The 24,574-nt window shown below is 34.6% G+C and overlaps 1 protein-coding gene across 1 annotated transcript in view; it reads right to left on the bottom strand.

Annotated features, from left to right (window-relative positions):
• UBL3 (ubiquitin like 3) overlaps positions 1–24,205 on the bottom strand; it is a 78,297-nt gene extending 54,092 nt beyond the window's left edge. Inside the window, exon 1 of the mRNA XM_003764491.4 lies at positions 22,905–24,205. Coding sequence (XP_003764539.1) covers positions 22,905–22,931 — 27 coding nt within the window. The 5' untranslated portion in view covers positions 22,932–24,205. The remainder of the gene's footprint in view (positions 1–22,904) is intronic.
• Positions 24,206–24,574: the final 369 nt, after the last annotated feature.

Below are 24,574 nucleotides of genomic sequence, written 5' to 3'. Positions count from 1 at the left end.
TCACTTGACTCCTTGTTAATTAGCGAGTAATTCCTAAAGTTGTCTTTATTCTTTCCTCCCCAATGACTATGTACAAAAAAGAAGATCTAGGGAGAGCCCTAAAAGGGAGATTCAGGAGCATTAGCTCCAGAAATAAAAGAGTAGAGAGGGGGAGTTAAATGGAATTGACTCAAAACAAGAAGGAAAAGTTAAATTGGTATAAAAGCCAAGGAAGATAACAAAGAGAAGTTGAACTTTACATTCCGGTAAAAATCAGAAATTATCACAGTAAGTTTTTTTTTTTTTTTTTTGTTTTTTTTTTTTTTAAGGGATTTGGTCCTGATGGCAATTTTTTCATGCTTATTTTTCCTTATCTATTTTCAAGGTACTAACAGCAGGCAACAGCAATATCTAAAAGGGGTTTTAAATTTGCTTAGGAAGCAAAAGGGGAAAGCAGTGAGTGTGTCTGGGCTTCACAGTGCATTTGGAAAAAGAAAATATAAGAAGTCTGAGGGCAGAGACTGATTCTATAATCTAGCTAGCATTAGTACCGATTTATATACACTGTGTCTCTTATTAGAATATAAATTTGAGAGCAAGGACAGTTTGTTTTTCCTTGGTATCATCGGGGCTTTGCAAAGCACCCAAAACCAAAAGTAGGTGCTTGGAAAGGGCCAATTCAGTATAACACAGTGCCTAGCCCCTTCCTCTTTTTTGGAGGGGGAAGAAGGTTAGTAAATGGCTGGGGACTTCAAGTTTTTCCATAAGGGAAGCTCTTAATAAAGAAATTCAACCAATATAAATCTGCAATTGTAGCTTTTGAGAATTGTGTGAGGCAATTTATAAGACTTAAAACCATTCTCCAATGATAAATGGTCAAAGGATATGAACAGACAATTTTCAAATGAAGAAATTAAAACCATTTCTAATCATATGAAAAGGTGCTCTAAATCACTATTGATTAGAGAAATGCAAATTAAGACAACTCTAAGATACCACTACATCCCTCTCAGATTGGCTAAGATGACAATCTTATAATGGTGAATGTTGGAGGGGATGTGGGAAACTGGGACACTGATACATTGTTAGTGCAACTGTGAATGGATCCAGCCATTCTGGAGAACAATTTGGAATTATGCTCAAAAAGTTATCAAACTGAGCATACCCTTTGATCCATCAGGGTTTCTACTGGGTTTCTACTATATCCCAAAGAGATCTTAAAGGAGGGAAGGACCCACATGTACAAAAATGTTTGTGGCAGCGCTTTTTGTAGTGGCTAGAAACTGGAAGCTGAGTGGATGCTCATCAGTTGGCAGATGAAGTTATGGTATATGAATGTGATGGAATACTATTGTTCTATAAGAAATGACCAGCAGAATGATTTCGGAAAGGCCTAAAGAGACTTACATGAACTGATGCTGAGTGAAATGAGCAGAACTAGGAAATCATTGTACATGGCAATAGCAAGATCGTAGGACGATCAATTCTGATGAACATGACTCCTTCCAACAAGGAGATGACTGATGCCTGTTCCAATGATCTTGTGCCGAAGGAGAGCCATCTACACCCAGAAAGAGGACTGTGGGAACTGAGGGTGGATCACAACCTAACATTCTCACTCTTTTTGTTGTTGTTCGCATGTACTTTATTTTCTTACTCATTTTCTTTCGTTTTTTATCTGATTTTTCTTGTTCAGCAAGAGAATTGTATAAATATGTTTATACATATGGATTTAGCATATATTTTAACATGTATAACATATATTGGATTGCTTGCCATCTAGGGGAGAGGATGGGGGGGAAAAGGGGAAAATCTGAAATACAAGGCTGTGCAAGGGTCAATGCTGACAAATAATCCATGCATATGTTTTGAAAAGAAAAAGCTTTAAAATGTTTTAAAAATAAAAATAAAATAAAATTCAAATCTGAGGGGAGGAGGGAAGAAAGAATTGTGTGAGGCCCTGAAACATTAAGTGACTAACCTGGGGCAACAAGCCAGTAAAAGTCAGAGGCAGGAACTGAAATCACTGTGTCCAGACTCTTAAGGTGCACCCTCTATCCACTGCACAATGAAGTTTCTCATTTTACACATACACAGTAGGCACTTAATAAATTCTACTGAAGTGGGAGAGCAAGTTGATAACAGATGAAAAATAAGAGCACCAGTTTAGTAAGGTCCATATGGCAGAGAAAGGAATTGAAAGCAGAACTGGACATACAGTGAGGCTTCTTAGACCCACCACCCTTCTTCTGGTAGGCAAATCTCCAGAGAATCTGTTGATATGTTGATTAATATGTTCGATTTACAACTATGAACAACAATGATAAACTCTCCCAAATCAAGAGACATGCTTGATCACAGTCCCTTCTTCTGAATGGATTAAGCAGAAAAATGAGAGAAAAGATGTACATTAGAGAGAGACAAAAGAAAAATGGTCATATTTAAAACCAAGTCTCCAGCTCACAGATATACTTACAAGCTTTCTAATTCATGATCAAGAAATTTAAATTTATATTGACTAAGGAAGCCAAGAGCCTAGCACACACATCCTCATTAGTCAGGAAGAGGCAGTTAATAAGATCTTCAAGGTCCCCACACCACAGGAATTCAGAGATACTTAACATCAATTATTAAATAACTACTAATCTCTAACAGAGAAAAGAAAAAGGGAGCAAACTGTCTAGATCAGATGACCAGTCACAAAAAAATTGAGCTTTTAAAAGCTCAATAAAAAAGATGGTAGAAGTCTAATTATTTCCCATATTATAGTCATTACAACAGCCTGAAGGTCTAGACAAGAACAGTTTCTAAAGCTTGAGACACATTCCATCATTTCCAAAAATTTTATCATCTTAATCATAGAAATTCCTATATCTACACCATAGTGAACAATTATTACAAGTTGTAGTTGTATACAGGAGCATGGATTTGATACTAATGGTCAAGTTTGTAAATTCTAACAGATTAGTAAAACTTCCTTCTTATAAAGTCTAGTCATTAAAGAAAAAAAAAAGGTAATCCTAAATACTTTGTTGATTAACTGATAAGAGGTTTTGCTTTTGTATTCTCAATTTCTATAGTATCTTTATATTGTTTGTCAAGGTTGAGAAGTTCCTACTGAAGAAAATTTATCATTGCAGATCTACAGGATGAAACTAGAATATTTAATTCCAAAAGAATTCACAATATGCACTTTTACGCTTTCATAAATTAGAATAAATTTGTAATTTCACCACAACCCATCTAGGACTTCTCAACCTGTACAACTTTCTTGTCCATGTCATCCCCAAAAGCATTAATTTTAAATTTTCTGTAAAGACTTATTTTAGTTCTGATTACAAAAAGTTTTATTCCACATCTTTTTGCAAAATTGTAGGAAAATGACACTTCATTCATGTCTCTAACAATTTCTCTGAATCAAAACTCATATAAAACTGATGACTTGGCTTTGAGAATGACAGATGAAGAGTAGGAAGTATAAGGAAAGAGAAGATAAAGATGTTCTGAAGGCTTGATTATTGTATTGATTTAGATACTACTATTTATCAGGGGTTTTGCCTGGAACAAAGATGAAAAAAATGGAAATCTGTCCACATTTCTAATATCAAACCGTCTTCCCCATAAAAATCATTCAGATCCTAACATCACAGTACCTGATGAACAGAATGAGGAATAATTGCACAAGTATAACAACTGGAGAAATAGTTATACAATCACAATCTAAGCAAACATTTATATAACACTTACTATGTGCCAAGTGTTGTGCTACATCCTTTGTGATCATTATCTCATTTGATGCTTACAACAACCCTGGGAGGTAGGTGCTATTATTATGCTTAATTTCCAGATGTAGAAACTGAAAAAGATTAATAAGTAAGCAGCCATGGGTCACATAGCTAATAAGTGCCTCAAGCTAGACTTAAACACAAGTCTTCCTGATTTCAAGGGTGGTGCTCTATACAATATGCCACCTAGCTTGTATATAAATATATAATTTAAGAAGTGAACATCCTCTTTTAATCTTCTTAAAACCACTTTACATCATTCTCTATTTTCTCCACTTTCCTCCAGTGGTCAATGGTCTCAAAAATAATTTTTTTTTTTGTAAAGTACAAAGCAAGGTTGCAGTGTTAAATTGTAAACTATTAAATGTGTAAAAATTAAATAAATAGGGTTAAATTTGTAGTGAACTTAGAATGGCTCCATGATTTTCACCACCTACGTTCAATACCATTTATGTATAAAAAAAAGGGCACTGGATGTAAAGCTAGTAATATGATTTTGTGGTGCCCTGATTTTAGGGGGGCTTCTGTTCTAAATCTTCTAGCTTTAGATTCTGCCTCAGGAAACCCCCACACTCAATCTGTCTGACCACTCCTTAATCAGATAGCTTCTGGCCTCAGTAAACTCCCACAGATCAAACTCCTGAGACAACAGTGACTAAAACCAGTCCAATTTGTTGCTGACTGGTAATCTTATCAGTAATAATCTGATCAACTGAGAAACATTCTTTCTGGAGACCACTTCTTCCTACCTATGAACCATAGAATTAACATATCTATATACTGAAAGCTGTATAAAATAATCTCCTTGTTTCTGTTTCTCTGCTGAATTCCCTTACAATTCATCCCACTTTGTAATAGGCATTACTATTGTAATAAAACTTTGCCCCTTAACTAGGAGATGGGTTCAAGCCTACAAATACTTTTGAGACACCTTGCAATACCAGTCTGGGACCCCAAACTCTTGGGGTCTCCCCTTTCCAACCTCAACAGTAGGGATTGTATAAGGCTAAGCCATGGCCAGGTGGAACTGGCAACAAGGAGAGCTAGACGGTACAGGGGATAGAGTACCAGGTTTAAAATCAGAAAAACCCGAGCTCAAATTTAACCTCAGACACTTTTGACTGTATAACTGGCCAAATCAAAGAAGCTGCTAAACCACTCCAGTATATTTGCCAAGAAAATCCCAAATGGGATCATGAAGAGTTGAACACAATTGAAATATCTGAGCAACAAAAAATGGCAATATGATAAAGAAGACAGAAACTCAAGAGATTGCAGTGGAGTTAAAGTGGTTCATCAAGGAATCACAAGGAGAAAAAAATTGAAAATGGCTAATGCAGGGGAGATGGCCTAAGAGAGAATGAGAGGTAAAGGAATTGGAGGTTGCAGTATGGATAAAGAGTAGGATTTGATGATTAGGGTACCTAGATGGTGCAGTGTATAGAGCATTGCCCTGGAGTCAGGAGGACTCCTGTGTTCAAATTCAGCCTCAGACACTTAATACCTTCTAGTTGTGTGATTGTGGGCAAGTAATTTAATTCCAATTGTCTCGCCAAAAAACAACAAAAACAAAAATAGGATTTGGTAAGGGAAGGAAGAGGGAAAGGTAAAAAGCCAGTAGATTATGGTAAAATGGGATGTCAAAATTCTTGAACATGGTGGTGATTATGAGTAATGGCAAAATCAAGAATATAACCATTTTTGTATGTAGCAGAAATGAGACTGAATAAATGATGTGAAGTGAATGAGTTGAAGGGCTGAGTGGAAGTTAACACATATTCTGATGAGGGAAGAGTAGGAGTTGGAGAGGAAAGATTGTGATTCAAGTACCAAACTCCTCCTTGAGGAATGACCTGCAAGTCTATAAGAAAACAACCATCAGGATTTTGATTGGGTGGGAGACATGAATAACATGGACCTCACAGGGGAAGAAGTCACTGAGTGATGAAGTAAGAAGGGAACCTGAAAGTTCCAATGATGAGAAAGGCATATTCTAATTTACTTGCTTAGACTAGTGAGCAGAGTAGAATGGGTGAAGATTCAGCCAGAATTAGAAAGGAGAACCAGAGAGGCTATACTGTGAGGGGAAGGGGGGAAAGGAAAGGGGAAGAAGAGGAGAAAGCAGATAGAGTTCAGTGACTGCAAGGAAAGGAACAGAAGAAGAAAATATTTCAGATGAAGGAAAGAATGTTGCCTGTGGCAATAGGCATTCTAGAACTTCTCAATTTCTACTGGATACCACCATTCTACAATCTATCCATATTTGCCTATCTTTAAGAAACTATTGTCCATATCCTCCTATCAGTTTTTCATATTAGCATATCTAACATGTTTGGGGCTTTCCTCATCTTCTCTTAACATCAAAAGGAAGCCAAAGGAGCACATAGGCTATCCACTGATTACATGGCTGGTTTATCCTTTTCATAATTGTGTATTTTCTTGGATGACAACCTTTAATACTGATTTATCTACATAAATCCTTGTTTACAACTGTAACCTATTCACATCTGCCAACTATTTCTTAAGTGACCTTTGAGTGATCTGATCCTCAGCTACAATGCTTCAAATTTCTTAACTGTACATTCTTTACAATAGGGAATTTCAGTACATGTGCCACATATTTATACATATGTGTATTTATTTTCATAAATACGCATATGTGTCACATACATATTTGTGTAAGAGTTCCATAAAGAAATAGCGTTTTCTTAGCAAAAGTTATAAAGTTAACTAATTTCAATGTCCTAGGAATCCATGTTTGCGTTAGTATATGCATTCTCAGTCCCTTTATAGTTGGTACATGACCAAAAATTTTTATCACTATGCTGCCAAACTAATGATGAGCTTTTTTAAAAATGTAAGTAGGTTGGTCCTAAGATGAGTCATATATTATGTTGCTGGACCATACCTCAAGCCTTTCATTCTGACAGAACCTGACAAAACCTGTATTGCACTAACATATCTGAGGTATGCAGGATCACCACTACACCACAAAAGTCACTAAAATAGAATTTTAATGGAAGCAATTTAAGTCACCAAGAAAACAAGACATCATATTTTATATGGACATAAAGAAAAAGTCAGACATATAACACATGACCAGATGATAGGAGAAATGGATTATTATATAAATTAATAACAGAAAACATTTATATTCAATATCAAGGAGCTACAGGCATGCATAGCTTATATTGTTTTTTTAAATCTAAATACTATACTACTATACACAACTAGGTAATGCAGTGAATATAGTGCCAGATCTGGAGTTAGGAAGACCTAAATTCAAATCCTGCCTCAAATACTTATTAGCTGTGTGATCTTGGGCAAGTCATGAACCCTGTTTGCCTCAGTTTTCTCATATGTAAAATGAGCTAGAGAAAGAAATCACAAACTACTCCAGTATCTTTGCCAAGAAAATCCCAAAGGATCACAAAGAATGGAACACAAATGAAAGAGATGAATAACAAAATTATACAATTGACAGTATATGATTCATGTATTAAGTTATATACTACAGATTAATTTCTTAGGAGCAAACTATCTTTCTATAATATATGATGAAGATAGTGAAATCATCCTTTGATGTATTCAGTGCTTTGCCTTTTCATTACACAAGTCAGTTATATGATAGCTTTGCAATGACTTTTTATTCCTTGCTTTCTCAATGGATGGAGGAGGATTTGGATGGAGGGAGAGATCTGAAACTGAAAATAAAACTGAATTTTAAAAAAAAATACAATTGGAGGGCATGCTACCTAGCATACTGATAAATTTCAGTTTAGTAATGCCAATGAAAATCTTTAAATTATTTCCCTGACCTCAATCTTCAATTGTTGTTAGTTGAGATAATAATAATCCTACAAATTAGTCAAAATTTAATCTATTAAATTGCATTTAAACTCAAAGATATATTCACCAACAAATATCAACTCAAAAAATTCTGATAGATAACCCGTTTAGATAAAAGATTTTTTTCCATTAGATCTCAACTTGTTTAAGCACTACATCTGGGGTCCTTTGTTTTATTCTTGAGTGTGGCAATCAGCTTCCTTTCAGCATTTAAGACAAACAGGTTGGGCTGGATGCTCAACTTTCACACACACAAAAAAGGAACAAATTTTGTCTCAGTGAATGTTTCTGCCCAACGAAAACTTACTGAGAAAATGTAAAAGGCCAGAGATACTCCTTTACTGAATGTTGTTGTTTGTCCTTCATTCTTAAAGATTACCAATGACATCACAAAATCTATAACTCCCATAAAGGCTGAGCTGTTCTTGAAAAGTATGTAGAAAGAGAAGGAATTGTAGTCTTTTTTTTTTTTTTGGGGCGGGGGGAAAGAAGGAAGGGATTGAATTAGAATAATAATGCCAAAGAAATGGAAAAAAAAACTATCAATGACACATTTCATTGTTGAAACACAATGTAATAAATTTTTTTAAATAAACAGGAGATTCTACAATTCAGAGAAAAACAAAGAAAAGTAAGAGAGAGCTTTGAAATAAACACAATGACCTGGGTATATAGTTTTTGAAATGGCAAGCTATATGCAGTAAGATTTGCAGTTTCTTTATCAGTGCTTTGTAAATAGAAATGTTCACATTTGGTTATCAGTCAACAAAAAAAATCAGACATTATAAAAAGTATGTGCATATAATTTCATAAACAGTATCATATTTTTGCAATTATTTTAAAGATGTTTTATATTCCTTGATCTTCAATTAGCTGACTCAAACTTCTTTTCAGTTAACTTCGCCTCTCCCACCTTATACATATTTATCATGTAAATGTTCTGTAAATCAATACTAAAATACACTAGGGAACCCCTCTTTAAAAGAAAACCCTCCTGGGCTGCAGGAAGACAAGCACACTAATATAGTGTTGCTGGAGCTCTGAATTAGACTAATGCTCCAAAAAGCAATTTAAATATGTTTTTAAAATGACTAACATGTCCAAATCTTTTGATTGAGAGATTCTACCTCTAAATATATACACGCCAAGAAAATCAAAGACAGAAAGGAAAATCCCACGTATACCAAAAGATTCTTTGTAGTATTTTTGTTGTAGCAAAGAACTGAGAGGAAAACACACTGTCCAAAAGATGGATGGATCAACAAACCATGGTACTAGGGTACAATGGAATATTGCTGCACTTAAGGATATAATGAATTTGAAGAATTCACAGAAATTTAATAAGATTTAGACAAATACTTGTAGAGAAAAATAAGAAAAAATGCAAACAATGACAATATTGTAAATAGAGAAGAAAAAGAGATAGAGAACCTGAATACTATATAATTATAAAGACTAATTTGGATCCTGAAGAATAAGTGAGAAAATGCTTCAATGAAGAGTTAGAGAATTTGAAATATTGCATATAATATTAGACATAGTTAATGTGTTAGGCTGGGTTTTCTGAACTGTTTCCCCTTTTTCTTTCTTTTTTTTTTTTTTAAATATTTGGCACAAATAATGGCTTGTTGGATAGGGAAAGGAATTTATTTGAAAATTAATGATATAAAAACAAGATATGAATTTTAAAATTAAAAAAAAACACCCCCTACTTGAAAAATCTCTGTATGGAGTAATTAATCTATTCCTGTAAAAGATTTGAAGAATATATCTCTTAAAACAAGTTAATACCTTTTCAATGTCAAGGTATGCTGCTGTTGACAATACTTTACCTACAAGTGCACTTATGGCTATCCCTAGCAACTATCATAATATCCAAGGAAGAAAGGAATTTCCAAGACACCAATCAGATGATGAAATCTAAAGTTTAGATTAAGAGGATTAGAAAACTTCTGATCAAAATGTATATATTATTGTACATTACACAGTATTGTAAAATTGTACACATTATTTATCCAACATAATCAGATAAACATCTGATTATAGCAGATCATAGCAGAGAAACAGGGAGAAAAAAAAGACATTTGATGTATAAAAGAATCAGTAAAACTATTTTAGTTTAGTAAACCTAAAAAATGTCACAAGACCCATGAACTAAAATTTATGCAATATACTAAACATGCTTTAGATCTTCCCTCAGAGTCCATTATCACTTATCTTAACCAGTTTTAATAAACCTAGTGATCTTATTGGAGAAATGGCTAGAGAAAAAAAATATTGGTAGCAACAAGAAGTGATAAGTAACAACTAGGAGGTAAGAAAAGAAAAATAAGCACAAGAACAGAGTAGTCTAAGATCATTTGGTGAGATCGCTATAATACAGAACAGTATAACAATAACACTCTGTTATCAAGAAAATTTTAAATTACATTCAGTTTACATTCATCAATAAGCCAGGCAAACATAAAACATTTTGTACAAAAGATATCCTTTTAAAAAAGACAAAAAATGTCACTTAGAGAAAGACACTTCAATTATCTGGTAATACAGATAACTGCTCCCTCCCAATGACATGAAGAGGGAAAAATCAGGGATATAGCAGCAGCAGCAACCAAATATTTAGAGGTGTATTCATTTTGTGGAAGAACACAAAACCAAAAATAATCATAGCAATACAAATGTACCTTTTTTTCTTACTAGCATTTAATTGACATAGTCATGCAAAAATGAATAACATCCAAGTGGTCAGGGACAAGGAGACAAATGGGATAAGTATTTTCTGCATAATTTCTCCTTTAAATAGTTAATAGTAATATCAATAAATCAGAGCTTTGTCTCAGTTTTTTGATATGCAGAACTGGACTAATTAGGATTTCAAAAAGTTAACTTAGAACTTCTACTTCATTCCCCATCTGATAATGGGTGAATCATTGCCAAAGAATGAGCCTGATGAAATACAGAATAAAAATTAAAGTGCAACAGTTTAGAAGATGTTTTCCTTTGCTGTTTTTTAAAAAAATTGACCAGAATTATGCCCATCAATTGGAGAATGGCTGAGTAAATTGTGGTATATGAATGTTATGGAATATTATTGTTCAGTAAGAAACGACCAGCAGGATGAATACAGAGAGGATTGGTGAGACTTACATGAACTGATGCCAAGTGAAATGAATAGAACCAGGAGATCATTATATACCTCAACAATTATACTGTATGAGGATGTATTCTGATGGAAGCGGATTTCTTCGACAAAGAGAAGATCTAACTCAGTTTCAATTGATCAAGGATGGACAGAAGCAGCTACACCCAAAGAAAGAACACTGGGAAATGAATGTAAACTGTTTGCATTTTTGTTTTTCCTCCCGGGTTATTTATACCTTCTGAATCCAATTCTCCCTGAGTAACAAGAGAACTGTTCGGTTCTGCACACATATATTGTATCTAATATATATTGTAACATCTTTAAAAAAAAAAAAAAAATTTGACCAGAATTAAAATGATCTATAAAACTGATAGACCTTTAAACACAACAGATTTCTATTTTAAGCTTTCCAAGCAGTACTGCCTCTTTAATAAATTCTTGCTAGTATAAACTTACCAATACTTGGAATTATATGACACTACTAAGTCATAAGTCGTAAGACTGGTTTATGAGATTGGGAAGGGCTGCATAGTATAGGGTAGAAGAGCACTCTAAAATTGCCAAATGAGGGTCATTTTTATTCTTTGCAACAGTAAAAGAGAAAGTTCAAGAAAGAGACATATTCTTGAATCTCTTCAGGTCTCTGCAAAATGGTATTTTGTCCTCCTTTGTTCCTGCTTATATGAAAAGGCAGCCCTTCTCAATGCCAAAGCAAGCCTTTACCTGGCACAAATCATTCCCTTCCATCCCGTTTTATCTCATTTCCTTCCATCCCGTTTTATCTCATTTCCCATTTCCTCATTTCTCACCTGGGACTTCTCTGACTTTTCCACCAGACTTCAGGAAAACATCCAGCCAAATCCAATCAGCCACATTATCAGCATTCTTTGAACTCCAAAACCTCCATTTAAGGAGAGAACTCAGTTCAAAACTTCTCATTTTTCCATTAACTGTACTATTTTGGGACTTCTGAGCTTTCCATCATATCTTTATTTACCAAGTCCCCCAACACTTTTCAACTCCTTTCATGTATTGGCTTTCCCAAATAGATTGTAAGCATCATGTAAACAGGGATTGTCTTTTCCCGATATTTGTATCGCCAGAATTTAACATAGTGTCTAGCACATACCAAGTATATAATAAATATTGACTGATTCCCACTCTCATTTACCTTCACCTTCTCCCTGTCCACTGGCTGCTTGTTCTTGCCCACAAACATACCCATGGACTCTCTACTATTTAAAAAAAAAAAAAAAGTTGATTTATCGATGTCCCTTACCTGTTGTCCTCTATCTCACCTCCATTTTAGGATTAATGTCCTTCAAAGAAAGTGACTTGTGATTTTGTCTCCATTTCTTTTTATTCTCTTTTTAATCTCTGCAGTCTGGATTCTGACCTCACCATTCAATTGAAACTGCCTTCTTCAAAGTTACTAATGACCTTTTAATAATCAAATCTACTAGACTTTTCTCAACCATAATCCTTGGTCTCTGTAGCCTTTGACACTATCAGCATTCTTTCTGATACTTTCTTCTCTCTAGGTTTTTGTGACATTGCTCCTTCTTGGTTCTCCTATCTAACTGTTCCTTTATATAGTCTCTTTGACAGGATATTCATCAAAGTTGTGAGGAGAGTACTCCAAAGCTCTGTCTTGGGTTCTCGTCTTCTACAATATTTCACTTGATAACCTTATCAGCTTCCATAGATTCAAGTATTATCTACATGTTGATTTCTAGATTTGTTTATCCTGTCCTAACCCTTCTCCTAACTGCCAGTCTCACATCTTCAAATAGCCTATTGGATATCTTGAACTACATGCTTCATAACACTTCTTAAAGTCAACATGTCCAAAAGTGAGCTAATCATGCTCACCTCTTCCTAACTTCTCTACTTATGTCAAAAATAAGTAATCCTCCACTCCTTAATTTTTGTTCCCCTCTCCCCCAAATTCAAATCCAATTTTTTTCCAAGTCCTGTTATTTCTTCTTTTGCAACATACTCTGACACTGACAATCTTGTACAAGTCTTCATTACCCTTGGAAGATTGCAATAGTCTTCTCAGTACAACCTTCACTCATTTGAATGAGGAATCTTCCTAAAGTATAGGTCTAACCACTTCATTCCCCTACTCAATAAACTTTAGTGGCTCCCCTATTACCTCTAAAATCAAAAATAAACTTCTCTGGTCTTTAAAGCCATTTATAACCTACCTAAATCCCTTTCTCTCTTTCTAGTCTTACACTTTAATCCTTTACACATACTTCACAATCCAGAGACAGTGGCTTTCCCTCCCCCATCCCTTGAACAAGACACTTCATACATTTTCACTGGCTGGCTATCCCCCATACCTGGGATGCTCTCCTTCCTCCTGCCCTTGCCTCCTGGTTTCCTCTGTGCTAAAATGCCACTATCTAGAAAAAGTCTTTCCCTGTGCTCTTTATTGTTTGTGCCCTCTGTTAGGGATTACTTCTAATTTGGCTTGTGTGTATCTTGTAGGTAGTTTTTAATGTTCTCTCTCCAATGAGAACATGAATTCCTTGAAGGAAAGGGATTTTTTTGGCCTTCTTTATGGTGTCAGCACTTTGTACAATACTTGGCACACATTAGATCTTAATAGTCGCTTGCTGACTTCATGATGGCACTATCTAATAATTCCCACCTGGGTCCAACTACTAGCATCCATTTAAGAAAAAACTAACTAGAATTAGGAGTACAATCTATGATTGTGTAGTGTTAAACTAAATGTATACATGAGAACTAAAACTACAAACTCAGCTTCATTAGCACTTTACTTTAACCTAAAGAAATTAATTATAATACTAATAAGATTTGAATTACAAAAATATGTAGCATAACAAAGCTTCTTAAACTGTGGGTTGTGATCCCTTTGGAGGTTGCAAAACTGAATGTGGGGTGTTGTGAAATTATTATCTATTATTAGTAAACATTTGATTTGTAAACCTTGTAATACACCAAAATTTCTCAGGCAAAAAGGAGTCACAAGCAAAAAATGTCTTAGTCCTGGTATAAAACTTTCAGAATCACATTTAAATGAGACATAGATGGATAGAAATAGTCTTTCTGTTGGTTCCTCTTTTAAAATTATCACAGAAGTTAAACTGTTCAAATGTTCAAAATCTCTTAATATGTAAAAATAGAAATTTTTTTAAATTCTGTTTATGCTGCTTTAAAAAAAAATAGAAGATAGCAAGCTTCTCTTTATTTCTAATCAAGTGTCACTGGCACTTTTCCTAGGAATTATTATAATCCTATAATCTCTGTGTCCCTTTTGAAAATTATTAACATTTTAAATTCAGTCCTTGTCTACAATCCATTATACTAACTTTCACATAGCACTTATGTATAAATAAATGCTCAAGTCAACAGACAGTATTAAGTGGTAAATATCTAACCAATAATCTAGCACTAAATGTAAGGATACCATGCCAATCTTAAAATTGGGAAAATATAAAAGAAACCAGTTTGTTTTTTTTCTATCATAAATCATTATATGTGATACAGCTGACCTTCAAAGATCAAAAATATACCTTACTCTGGAATTTTATATCTATTGCAAATCAGGAATATGAAGAAGATTTTAATTTCACAAAGGATGTTAAACTCTGAATAAAATCTGTCTTCATTTTAGTAGGGAGATCATTATTTACAATCGTTCAAACAAGCCAATTTCACAAGAAAAAAAGAAACCAACTTTCATAATACAATGAAATAAAGCAAATAAATAATAATCTGTTTTATCATTGTCTCAAGTGATATATATCAAATTCATTTCGAAAAACAAATTTAATGACAATATTTTTAATCTTAAAAATCACTCAAATTTGTTTTTTATTCATTAAAAACACATACAAATAATTTAGGCATTTAGTTTAATCTTAATCAAAATCCCAGAGAATACAAGAGGCAAAATATTAGTACTGAAGTTTTCACAAATGCATATATGCCTAAATTAAGAAATGAAGCAGTAAAATATAGGTTGAAACAGATAAATTCTCTAACAATGATCAAGTGAACAACTGAAATGATTTGGAGACAGTCAGAGATGACTAGTAATCTAGATACTTGTTCTAGTACTGGCTCTGCCTTTAATTTGTAGATAATCTCTTTGGACGCTGGCTCATTCGCCTGTAAAATAAAGGGTAGACAGTATCTACAGTGTATTCATGCCCTAACATCCCATTATTCTAAAGCATATTAAATTATCTTTTTTAAATCAAAAATCAAAAGTTTATCTTTACAAAATTCAATGTTTTTATCCAAGTTTTAGCAAACCACATAAAACTCAATATAAACAGCAAGTTAACAACATTAGAAAGTATTTACTATGTGCAGAGCTAAGGAAAAAACAAATTCAGATGAGATACAGTACAGTTCTTGACTTCTTGGAGCTTACAATCTAATACCAATAAAAACTTGAACTATCTGAACCAAATGTAATCTTAACATGCGTGATCCTCTAATACCACTCAATCTCATCTTACATTACTCCCTCTCCATATGGACTACATTCTAGCTAAACTGTGTTATCCACACACTATTCCCACATATATTCCACTTTGTGCTATGTCTTTGCTCGTATTTCCTATTTCCACTTCTTGAAAACCCTGTGGTTTGTTGTTGAGTCATTTTTCAATTGCATCCAACCCTTTTATCATTTGGGGTTTTCTTGGCAAAGATATTGGTTTACCATTTCCTTCTGCAACTTGTTTTACAAATGAGGAAACTGAGGCAAACAGGGTATATTACTTGACCAGGATCACACAACTAGTAAGTATCTAAGACTGGATTTAACTTCTGGAAGAGGAGTATCCTGAATCCAGGGCTGATATTCTATCCAGTACACCACCTAGCTGCTAGAAATCCTATTCATCTTTTACAACCTAAAGCAATAATTTATGTTTTCAACTAAATCTTTCCTATTACCATCCAGTTAATGAGGATCTTTCCTCACTCTACCTCCCAAAACCTTATGTAGAATTTTAACACATTAATTTCTAATTCCTCTATTCTAAGGATCCTAATCTAAGCTCCACAGATAGATTTCAAGGAATCCTTGAAACTCAGATGGGGGTAAAAATTACATTTTTATTTGTACTAACTTATAACTGAAATTAGCATTTCCTTCAGTCAAAGGAAGGGTTCTATGATATATAAAAAAGGGATGTTAAGAACTCATGGGCTTCTAGATTATGAATTATATAAGAAGCAAAATTGCCTTAGTCTTTAAAATCTTTCCCATTCAAATCTTAATTTTTTCTTTTGGCAAGGTAATTGGGGTTAAGTGACTTGCCCAAGATCTCAGTTAAGACACGTTAAGTATCTGAGGCTGGATTTGAACTCAGGTCCTCTTGACTTTAGGGCCAGTGTTTTATCTACTGCACCATCTAGCTGCCGCCTCCGCCCGCCCACTCAAATCTATAATCTCATCAATGTACTTACAGAAAAATCACAACCTATCCATCTTTCCCATGTCAAACCATTCTTTTTATATTTTCTATAATTCTTTACAGAAGATCAACCCAATTCAGCAGCTAGTTAATTGCATAAATGTCTGTAAAATGTTTGTGCAAGTTGAATAATGTTTTTTACTGGAAAATAACTTCATAATTCCAAAGTGGAAGACCCACTGTCATATAATGAGTTTAATAAATACACCAATTTGACATATATATGTATACATACACACAAATGTCCTATGTACATAAGTTTTTACATATTGTTTCTCCCATTAGAATGTAGGCTCCTTAAGAGTCAGAACTGGTTTTACCTTTCTTTGTAGCTATCACTTAGCATAGAACTAGTACCAAAAATGCTTTGAAGACTGATGCTTGGTCATCTCCTTTACCATCTTTCAGCTACAAAGATTTCCCCATTCCTCACTTTCCCCATGTCCCAAACACATTTTATGATTTTAGGAAGCTTTTTTTCTTTCTTGCCCCAGTCTCAGGCACCAGCTTGCCAAATTCCTTTTTACTGACACCACCTGCTGCTTTCTGACCACGGTTTCTCTTCCAGCCCAACCACTGAACAAAATGCTATCTCCCACACATCTTTTAGAGGGTTTTTTAATGTTTTATTTGGAGGAGGAGGGAAGGAGAGAAGGGATAGCTTTTTGTATGAAAGGGAATATTAAAACATTTTCTCTCCCCCTCCTGCCAAGAACCACTTATTCCCCCTACTCTTCCACTATCTCTCTATCTTTTTTTTTTTTACTTAGATCCTGTGTGGAAAAAGAAAGTCAAAGATACTTAACTGTATAGTGTATAGGTCTCACTATACAAAAGTGCTAAATTAAAATTTATCTAAATTTCGGGAGATAATCAGGCTATTCTGTACATTTCTTCAGTGTAATTACAGATAGGAATAATAGTTCTCCATTAAATATTAAGACAGATCTGGCTATAAACGGATATATGACTAAACACTGAAACAAGAACAAGAAACAATGATTTTGGGGGCTAGGTAAGCATTCATATTTGGGAATAAAGAAAGATCATTTATGGAATTTATCCTTACCTCCTTCTTCTACTTCCTACTACCAATTATGTGACAACAGATTCCATACTAACAACATAAAAATCAGAGACAGAGCAGGAATTTTAACAAGTAATCCAGCCAATGAAAAGTATGAGAGAAGGAAATCCCAACACAGTACAGAGAAGGAAAGGGAATTCCTATGTAAAAAACAAACTTCTATGTCATAGCTATAGCTATAGATGTAGAGAGATAAAAGAAAGGCATTCATAACCAAGCTGGCTTCAGCAATTCTCAAAGATCTTTTATTAAATTATAAGAAGCTATGATCAGCCTAGATGGAAAGACTATAGTCTTTCAGTATGTATACATACTGATTAAATACCAAGTCACTGAAGTATTAAGAAATGCAAGATGAAAGGAATTCAATGTTCCAATAAGTTGAATCTGATTTTTTAAAAAGAAATCAACTTTTAATAAAAATCAGCCTATTTTCCCATCAAAAATACAAATTATACCTTAACTATCCACAATTCTGCTAACAGACAACAAAAACTTCTAATAATAATGATAACAAGCCCTCAGAATCTCAAATATATTTAAATAATCTCATATATAGTTAAACCCACATTTTAGGAGCTAAGAATTTATTTCTTCTTATTTTTGATGCAAATTTAGTTATAATTTGAAGTCCACAGAAGATTCAGAAATAATAAATTGGATATGAGAGCTGCTACCATAGGAAAACATGCTAAGAAAGCAGTAGAAGTAATGGATACCAAAGGAAGGGAAAGAAAAATTATAAAAAGAGTCATAATTTCAAAAAACATGTATTCTGAAACCATTTAACATAGGAACAAATAATTCTATCCACTAACAGCCCTGAAGGTATAACATGTAACATATATATAACTGGGCAGTAAAATAATTAATGTTCCTAATTATGATCCTGAATCATCAGGAAATTATGCCCCGTGTAACTTTTAGAAAGATTTCTATACAAAATGTTGTTGTTGTTGTTATTTTTTAAATTGAGTACTTAAGTCTCTAGTTCTCTAAATAATTCACCTATTTAAAATGACTGGAACCAAAAGAGAGCACTCAACTTAGATGTCTTGGGTTCTAATCTCAGCTGCAATACTCACTAGTCATGCCACCATTAGCAATTCGCTTAAATGGAGACTGTTACTAAGGAATGAATTTAACGACTCTATTACTTATAACAATCCAAAATACAGAAAATGTTTAAAACTTTAAACATTATAAAAAGATTAAAACTATAAGCAATTATATTAACAAATATTTACTAATGTTTATCTGCCTATATTTATTGGTAGTGCTTAGTCGATTCTAAAACCTTAGAGCTTGAAATGGGCAGAGGAGAGGAAAAAAAGGAATTTTTAGACCCATCATAATTAGCATGGCTATTTGGGTATGTAAACAATGTCCTAGTCTACACAGCTCAAGTTTTTAATACAAATGAACTGGCATTTTCTTCATGTATACTTTGGATCAACTGTTTTAAACTATGCTTTAGAAAAGAAATTAAAAAGATCAGATTAAAAGAAATTTTATTAATATCTAACAACACCCTATTTTAAACATATTTTAGATTCAGATATTTTATCCAAAAAAATACTATCAATTTCAGGTTTGTTCATTTACACAGTAATAAAATTTTGTCCACCAGAGGGCTCCAATTATTTCTCCTATATACAAAATAGAAATTAACCAAAATTGACAATTTTAAGAAATAAAAGCACAAGGCTCCAAATAGTACTATAAATTAAAATTAATTTCATATTATATCACTTCAGAGCTAACATGGAAAACAGAATTTTGTTACACTACCTAGCTATTAATAACAAAAATGACATTATATGGAATTTTTCTTTAAAGATATAAAAATAATTTCCCAGAATTCTTTCATCAATACTCAGCTCCTCTTATAGACAGAAAGATGTTATTTTACAGAAAGATCTTTAAGGGGACAGACTTGCATCATCTAATTCTCCCCCTCCAAAAAATGGGATTGTAGTCCAGCGATACACTCAGTAGTTGAAAAACAAATGCTTGAAAATACAAATAATTTTTTGCTTGAGAACTCCCACCACTCCAAAAAGATGGATTACGTTCCTGTCTACACCACTGTCGTTCTTTCTGACAAATAATAAATAGTCTTATGCTGATATGACCTACAGTCATCAAAATAATTCAAGTTATCATTAAGAACAACCAGAATGAAACATTAAATTCATCCACTAAGAACTGTATTTGTTTGAGTTAAAATATGGTATACTTTTGTGATTCATTTCCAAAATTATTATATTGATTTTTATGTTTAATTCAAATTTTTTTTAAAAATAAGTTGCTTATGTTTAAAGAATTGCATATGTTTAAACTATACTGGATTACTTGATGTCTAAGAGAGGAAGATAGTGGGAAGGGAAGAAGAAAATTATGGAACAGTTTTGCAAGGTGAAAGTTGAAAACTATCTTTGCATGTATTTTGAAAATAAAAAGCTATTATCAAAAATGTTTTAAAGCTACTTAGCACACTTTTCACCATTTAACTTAAAAGTGCTAGAACTTCCTTATTCAACCAAGCCAGTAACCAAAAACATTAAATAAATATTGATAAAATTATTAAATACTTATCAAATTAGCATAAAGATCCTAAAATCTATTTGCATATGTAAAATGGGAATAATTGAATACATTTTACAGTTGTTTATGTCATATGAGATGACTTGAAATATTTCATATAATACTAAGAAAAAAGAGTCGGTGCTAGTGATGTTAAAAGTGCCAAAAACAACAACATTAAAAAATGATCAGCTTCCTCCCCACCCCCAACTTATCCACAGGATCACAAATCTAGTTCTAGAAACCATCTTCCAGTTTGTGCTGGGAAAATGGGTATACCATGTAGTGAGCCAAAAAAAAAAAAAACTTTTTAAAATTTAAAATAGATTAGTAACAAAATTTTTAAAAAATACAAAATCAAGACTTAAATGTATTTTAAAATCTCGCAGTTACAATTATAACTTTTAGAAGATCAGCAGATTTAACAATGACTACTGAACTTTAAGAATGAATTATCATTGATAGAAACAAAAAGCTCCATAGCTCCACCCTGTCCCCAAAAGTGTATTGTCTCAGACAACAAGCACTCACTACAATAATGTAAGAGAATAATAATAATGTTGCCTTCTAAGTACTATTCTTACTCTAATATTAGAATTTTATATATTTGGAATTCTTGAAATTTGGCCAAATAAAACTGAAGTGTGCTAATTCACCTGTGTGATACATGCTTAAAAGCTTACTGGAATGTAGTATATACATACTAATCAATTTAGGAATTTTGTTGCAATAAAACAACTTGGTTTCTGAGGTATAGTTTTTAAGCTTTTAATTTTTGGAGTCTCTAACAGAAAATGTGTGAAAACAGCTTCCATTGGTTTTGAATAATCAATGTAAATATGAACAGAGTAAATTATTCATCCAACAAGTCTGGCAAATCTGGAAGTAATCAACCTACAACTTCTAAGCAATCTTTATATATGATTTCAAAAAGTAACTTGGATTATGAATCCTGGGCTAAAGTTAAATTAAATAATGCATTTAAGTAATATCCCAACATCTATGTTTCTAACAACAAAGAGAATGTTAACAGCTTTCACTGACACAGTAAAATCTCAAGATTCCTAAAAACAATTAGAAAAAAACTTCTGAACAAGTTAATTTGGGCTAGATCACAGTACCTATTCAGAAACATCTACATCAAGGTGTTATGTGCATATTACATAACACTGCTTTGCCCTGGTTGCACATTCCTTTTAATCAAAGGATCTCAAAGCACTAGAGAACACCAAGGCCTTACAATAATGTCAATCTAAAGAAGATAAAATTGTTCAGTTTAATTTACAAATGTTAAAAACTGATGTAAGCAATGCAGCAGAAAAGTAAATTAAAAACTCCATAGTCTTCTTTCCGAATTCCAATACTTGATCTGTGGCTTCCATTCCCTATCTCTGACCAGAAAACAGTCATCTGTAACAGGGACAATATTGTACATGATGCTACGCTTATTCCAGTTTTTCTCCAACTGAAATACCAGGCCTAGATAATGGAAACATTATTTTGCTTGCATGATACTTCAATATAGCTTTTGGGACAGAAAATGTGGGGCTTTTAATACCAAATAACAGTATTAATAATGATAATATTAATGGTAATATTACAGACAAATCTCTTAACTGGAGTTCTAATACTCTCCCAACTATCAGATTACTCAACACCAAACAAGAGAAAAAAGCATTAAACAGCACTACCTAGAGACCCCTCTAGTCAACTTCAGGAGAGTGAAAGATAACATGTCCTGGCATCCTCAATTAGAGAAAATGGCTTTTGTCATGTGTGAGTTTAGGATGTGTGAATGGTGTTGGAAGAGAAATTAAAGGAGAATACAAGGACTTTTTTGAGAAAGAAATGATTCCATCTGAGGCCAACTAAAGCAGGAATTTACATTTATTCTGCATGTATACATCAAGTTAAATGAAAAATCAAGATAAGAGTTCAACATATATCGACATGTACTAAATCCTTTTTTCTTTCCATTTAAAAAAACTGCCAATGCAGTTTATTGCTGTGTAATCATATCTCTCTTGGCTCTCTATTTTCTATACAATAAACAACTAAAAGCTACCATGTATCAAAAAACAAGGTTATTAATGTCATCTATATTAACTACAAATCTATTTTAAATAAGATGATTCATCTTTATGCTTTACCATACTAGCCTTTATCATTTCAAGCGGCATGTAATTTCACACCATAAACCCACATTGTAAGCTTACACAGCCATTCTAATCAACAAAGTCACAACCTTAACCTTTAAAATACAAAAGCATTAATAAAGAGTACTTTTGTTTCAAATATTAAACATATGACGAAATTCAATAATGTGTGGTTTGTTTTTTAAGTCTAAGGATGTTAATATTTAATATTTGATACAGTTACAGGAAGTCGTGGAAAACTGATGCAAATTTCTAACATAATGACTGTCTTATTTTGTGAGATTTCCTTAATAATATTCTTATTGTACAGACACATATTAGGCAACAAATTGGGGGGGAGGTGGAGGAGGAAGATAACTAATTACAACTATAATACAGACCATAATATAATTTTAACTAAGTAATAGTACTTCACCGTCCTTGGAAAATGTCAAGTTTGCAGCTACTGCATTAATGATCTTACTGTGTCTTTATAACACAGATTTTTTTCTAAATGATCAGTTTCTAACCAGTACATGAAATAAACATCAGTTCTCCAGTTCTACCTGATATCATTGACAATTTCAGAAGCATTAAGGTAAAGAATTGTATCTTATATTTAGTTCTAGAGGAAATAGGAAGATCACTTATTTTCTACTAACACTCCTACTTCTCCAATTTTTTATGATTCTAACAAACAAAAACACCGGTAGAAAGGAGGAAAAATCAGGGGCTGCAACTTTAGTGCTCTAAATCACCAGACGCTGTGGTTTCCCAACTATTTCCATCAAATATCTCTTTTGCACTCAACACCCTTCCTTAAGTAAATAAAACCAAACTAACATCTTAAATAACAATACATCCTTCACTTACCATATCAGCCGGAACATTACTGGACATCTTGCTGTTTGATAAATACCCTGAAGATTAAATAAAAATACAGAGATCTTCAAGCCACAAAAATAGCTCCTTTGCCAATTTTGACTTAAGTTGGTAATGTGCTTTCAAAAGAAACTTGTTTTAAGAAAAAGATTGTTGGACTGGTAGAGGTTCTGATGAAGAAAAAAAAAGAAAGAAAGCAAAATCCACAGGAACTGTCTCTGTGTCAAGAGCAAAACTCCAGAGATGGCAGCAGATCCCTGTCAGCAGCAGGAGCAGCAACAGTACCAACCGTGCCAGGTAGACCAAGCCGAATGAGACATGGACATGAAGTGGGGTGGGAGGGGGTTAAATCTTCCTTCCTCCTTTGCCAGCCCAGAGAATGATTCACAGTGGCTCCCGAGTCAAGTCCTCATTAAGCAGGAGAAAAAAATGTCCCGATGTGTACATAGATAACTATGCAGATACACATGCAGAGTAAGAAATAGCTGGAGAGCCGGACCAGTCCCAGAGCACCCAGAAACGCGCACAACTCTCGGACAGGGAGACTTTGAGATGGAAAAACCCTGGGGCTGAGGGGTGGGGGAAGGTCGGAATATCTCGGGTTGGGGGCGAGGGAGGGACGCAGCAGCTCAACTTTCACTCCAGGGGCTAGAGGGGGTAGGGGTGGGGGTGGAGGGATTCAAAAACAGAGGCAGAAAGAACCTTTAACTTGTGAGTGGCAAAAGCGAAAGCCCAGGGGGAGGGAAGAGATGGGGGAGGGGAAAAGGTAGGAGCGAGGAGGGGGCCGGACCGAGCCGGACTGGGCCGGGCCGGGCCGGGCCGGGCGGGACAGGAAACCCCCGCACTCCCCTGAGGATTAAGCGGCCGTGGGGGTCGCCCACCGACGGCAGCAGCAGCAGCAGCAGCCAAGCCGAGTCTTGGGAGTCATCGTCTCCGGCTTCTCAGGACTCTTTTCTTCTTTCTCTCTCTCTCTCTTTTTCGTGCACGTCTACTCTGCGCACCTCCCCCGTGCCTTTAGTCCTCAGTTAGGTGGATCAAGGCCGGACGCCGCTGGGAGCAGTGCTTCTCCCCCCGCTACAGCCCGGTTCCGGTTTTTTCTCAGCGCCGTCCTCCTCCTCCTCCTCCTCCTCCCCCAGCTGCTGCTGCTGCTGCTGCTGCGCCTCCACTTTTCAGCTCGAGACGCAGCAGCCACCTCCTGTCATCGCCTCTCAAACCAACATGGCGGCTCCGGCGGGCGGCGGCGGCGGCGGCGGCTGCCTGAGCCTAGAGTAGGGAACACCGAGAAGAGTTCTGCCGACCCACTCGCCCTCCCTCCCTCCTCCTGCCCCCCTCCCTCCCATCACTGAATGCGTCATTACGGAGACCACCCTCTAGCATCACGGGAATTGTAGTTCTCTTTCCAAAGGGGGCGCACCTAACCAAGTCTTCCTCTCCAGACTCATAAGCTACCCCTGACCCTAGCTATTAGGACAGAAAAGCTCCCAGCTTCTGGTGCTGCTCAGCTGCTCGCTTCGGGGTGGCTCCCATGTTATTAAAACAACACCAATAATAGCTAGCATTGAAGGCTTGCAACAACAACATTTATATAAAGATTACTATGTGCCATACCTTATGCTCAGCACATTATCTAGGTAGGGCGATTATCTTCATTTTACAAATGA

The sequence above is a fragment of the Sarcophilus harrisii genome, chromosome 3 (assembly GCF_902635505.1).
Source record: "Sarcophilus harrisii chromosome 3, mSarHar1.11, whole genome shotgun sequence".
NCBI classification, from domain to species: Eukaryota; Metazoa; Chordata; class Mammalia; order Dasyuromorphia; family Dasyuridae; genus Sarcophilus; species Sarcophilus harrisii.
The sequence above is the reverse complement of the archived record's forward strand: the minus strand, read 5'-3'. Positions and strand labels throughout refer to the sequence as shown.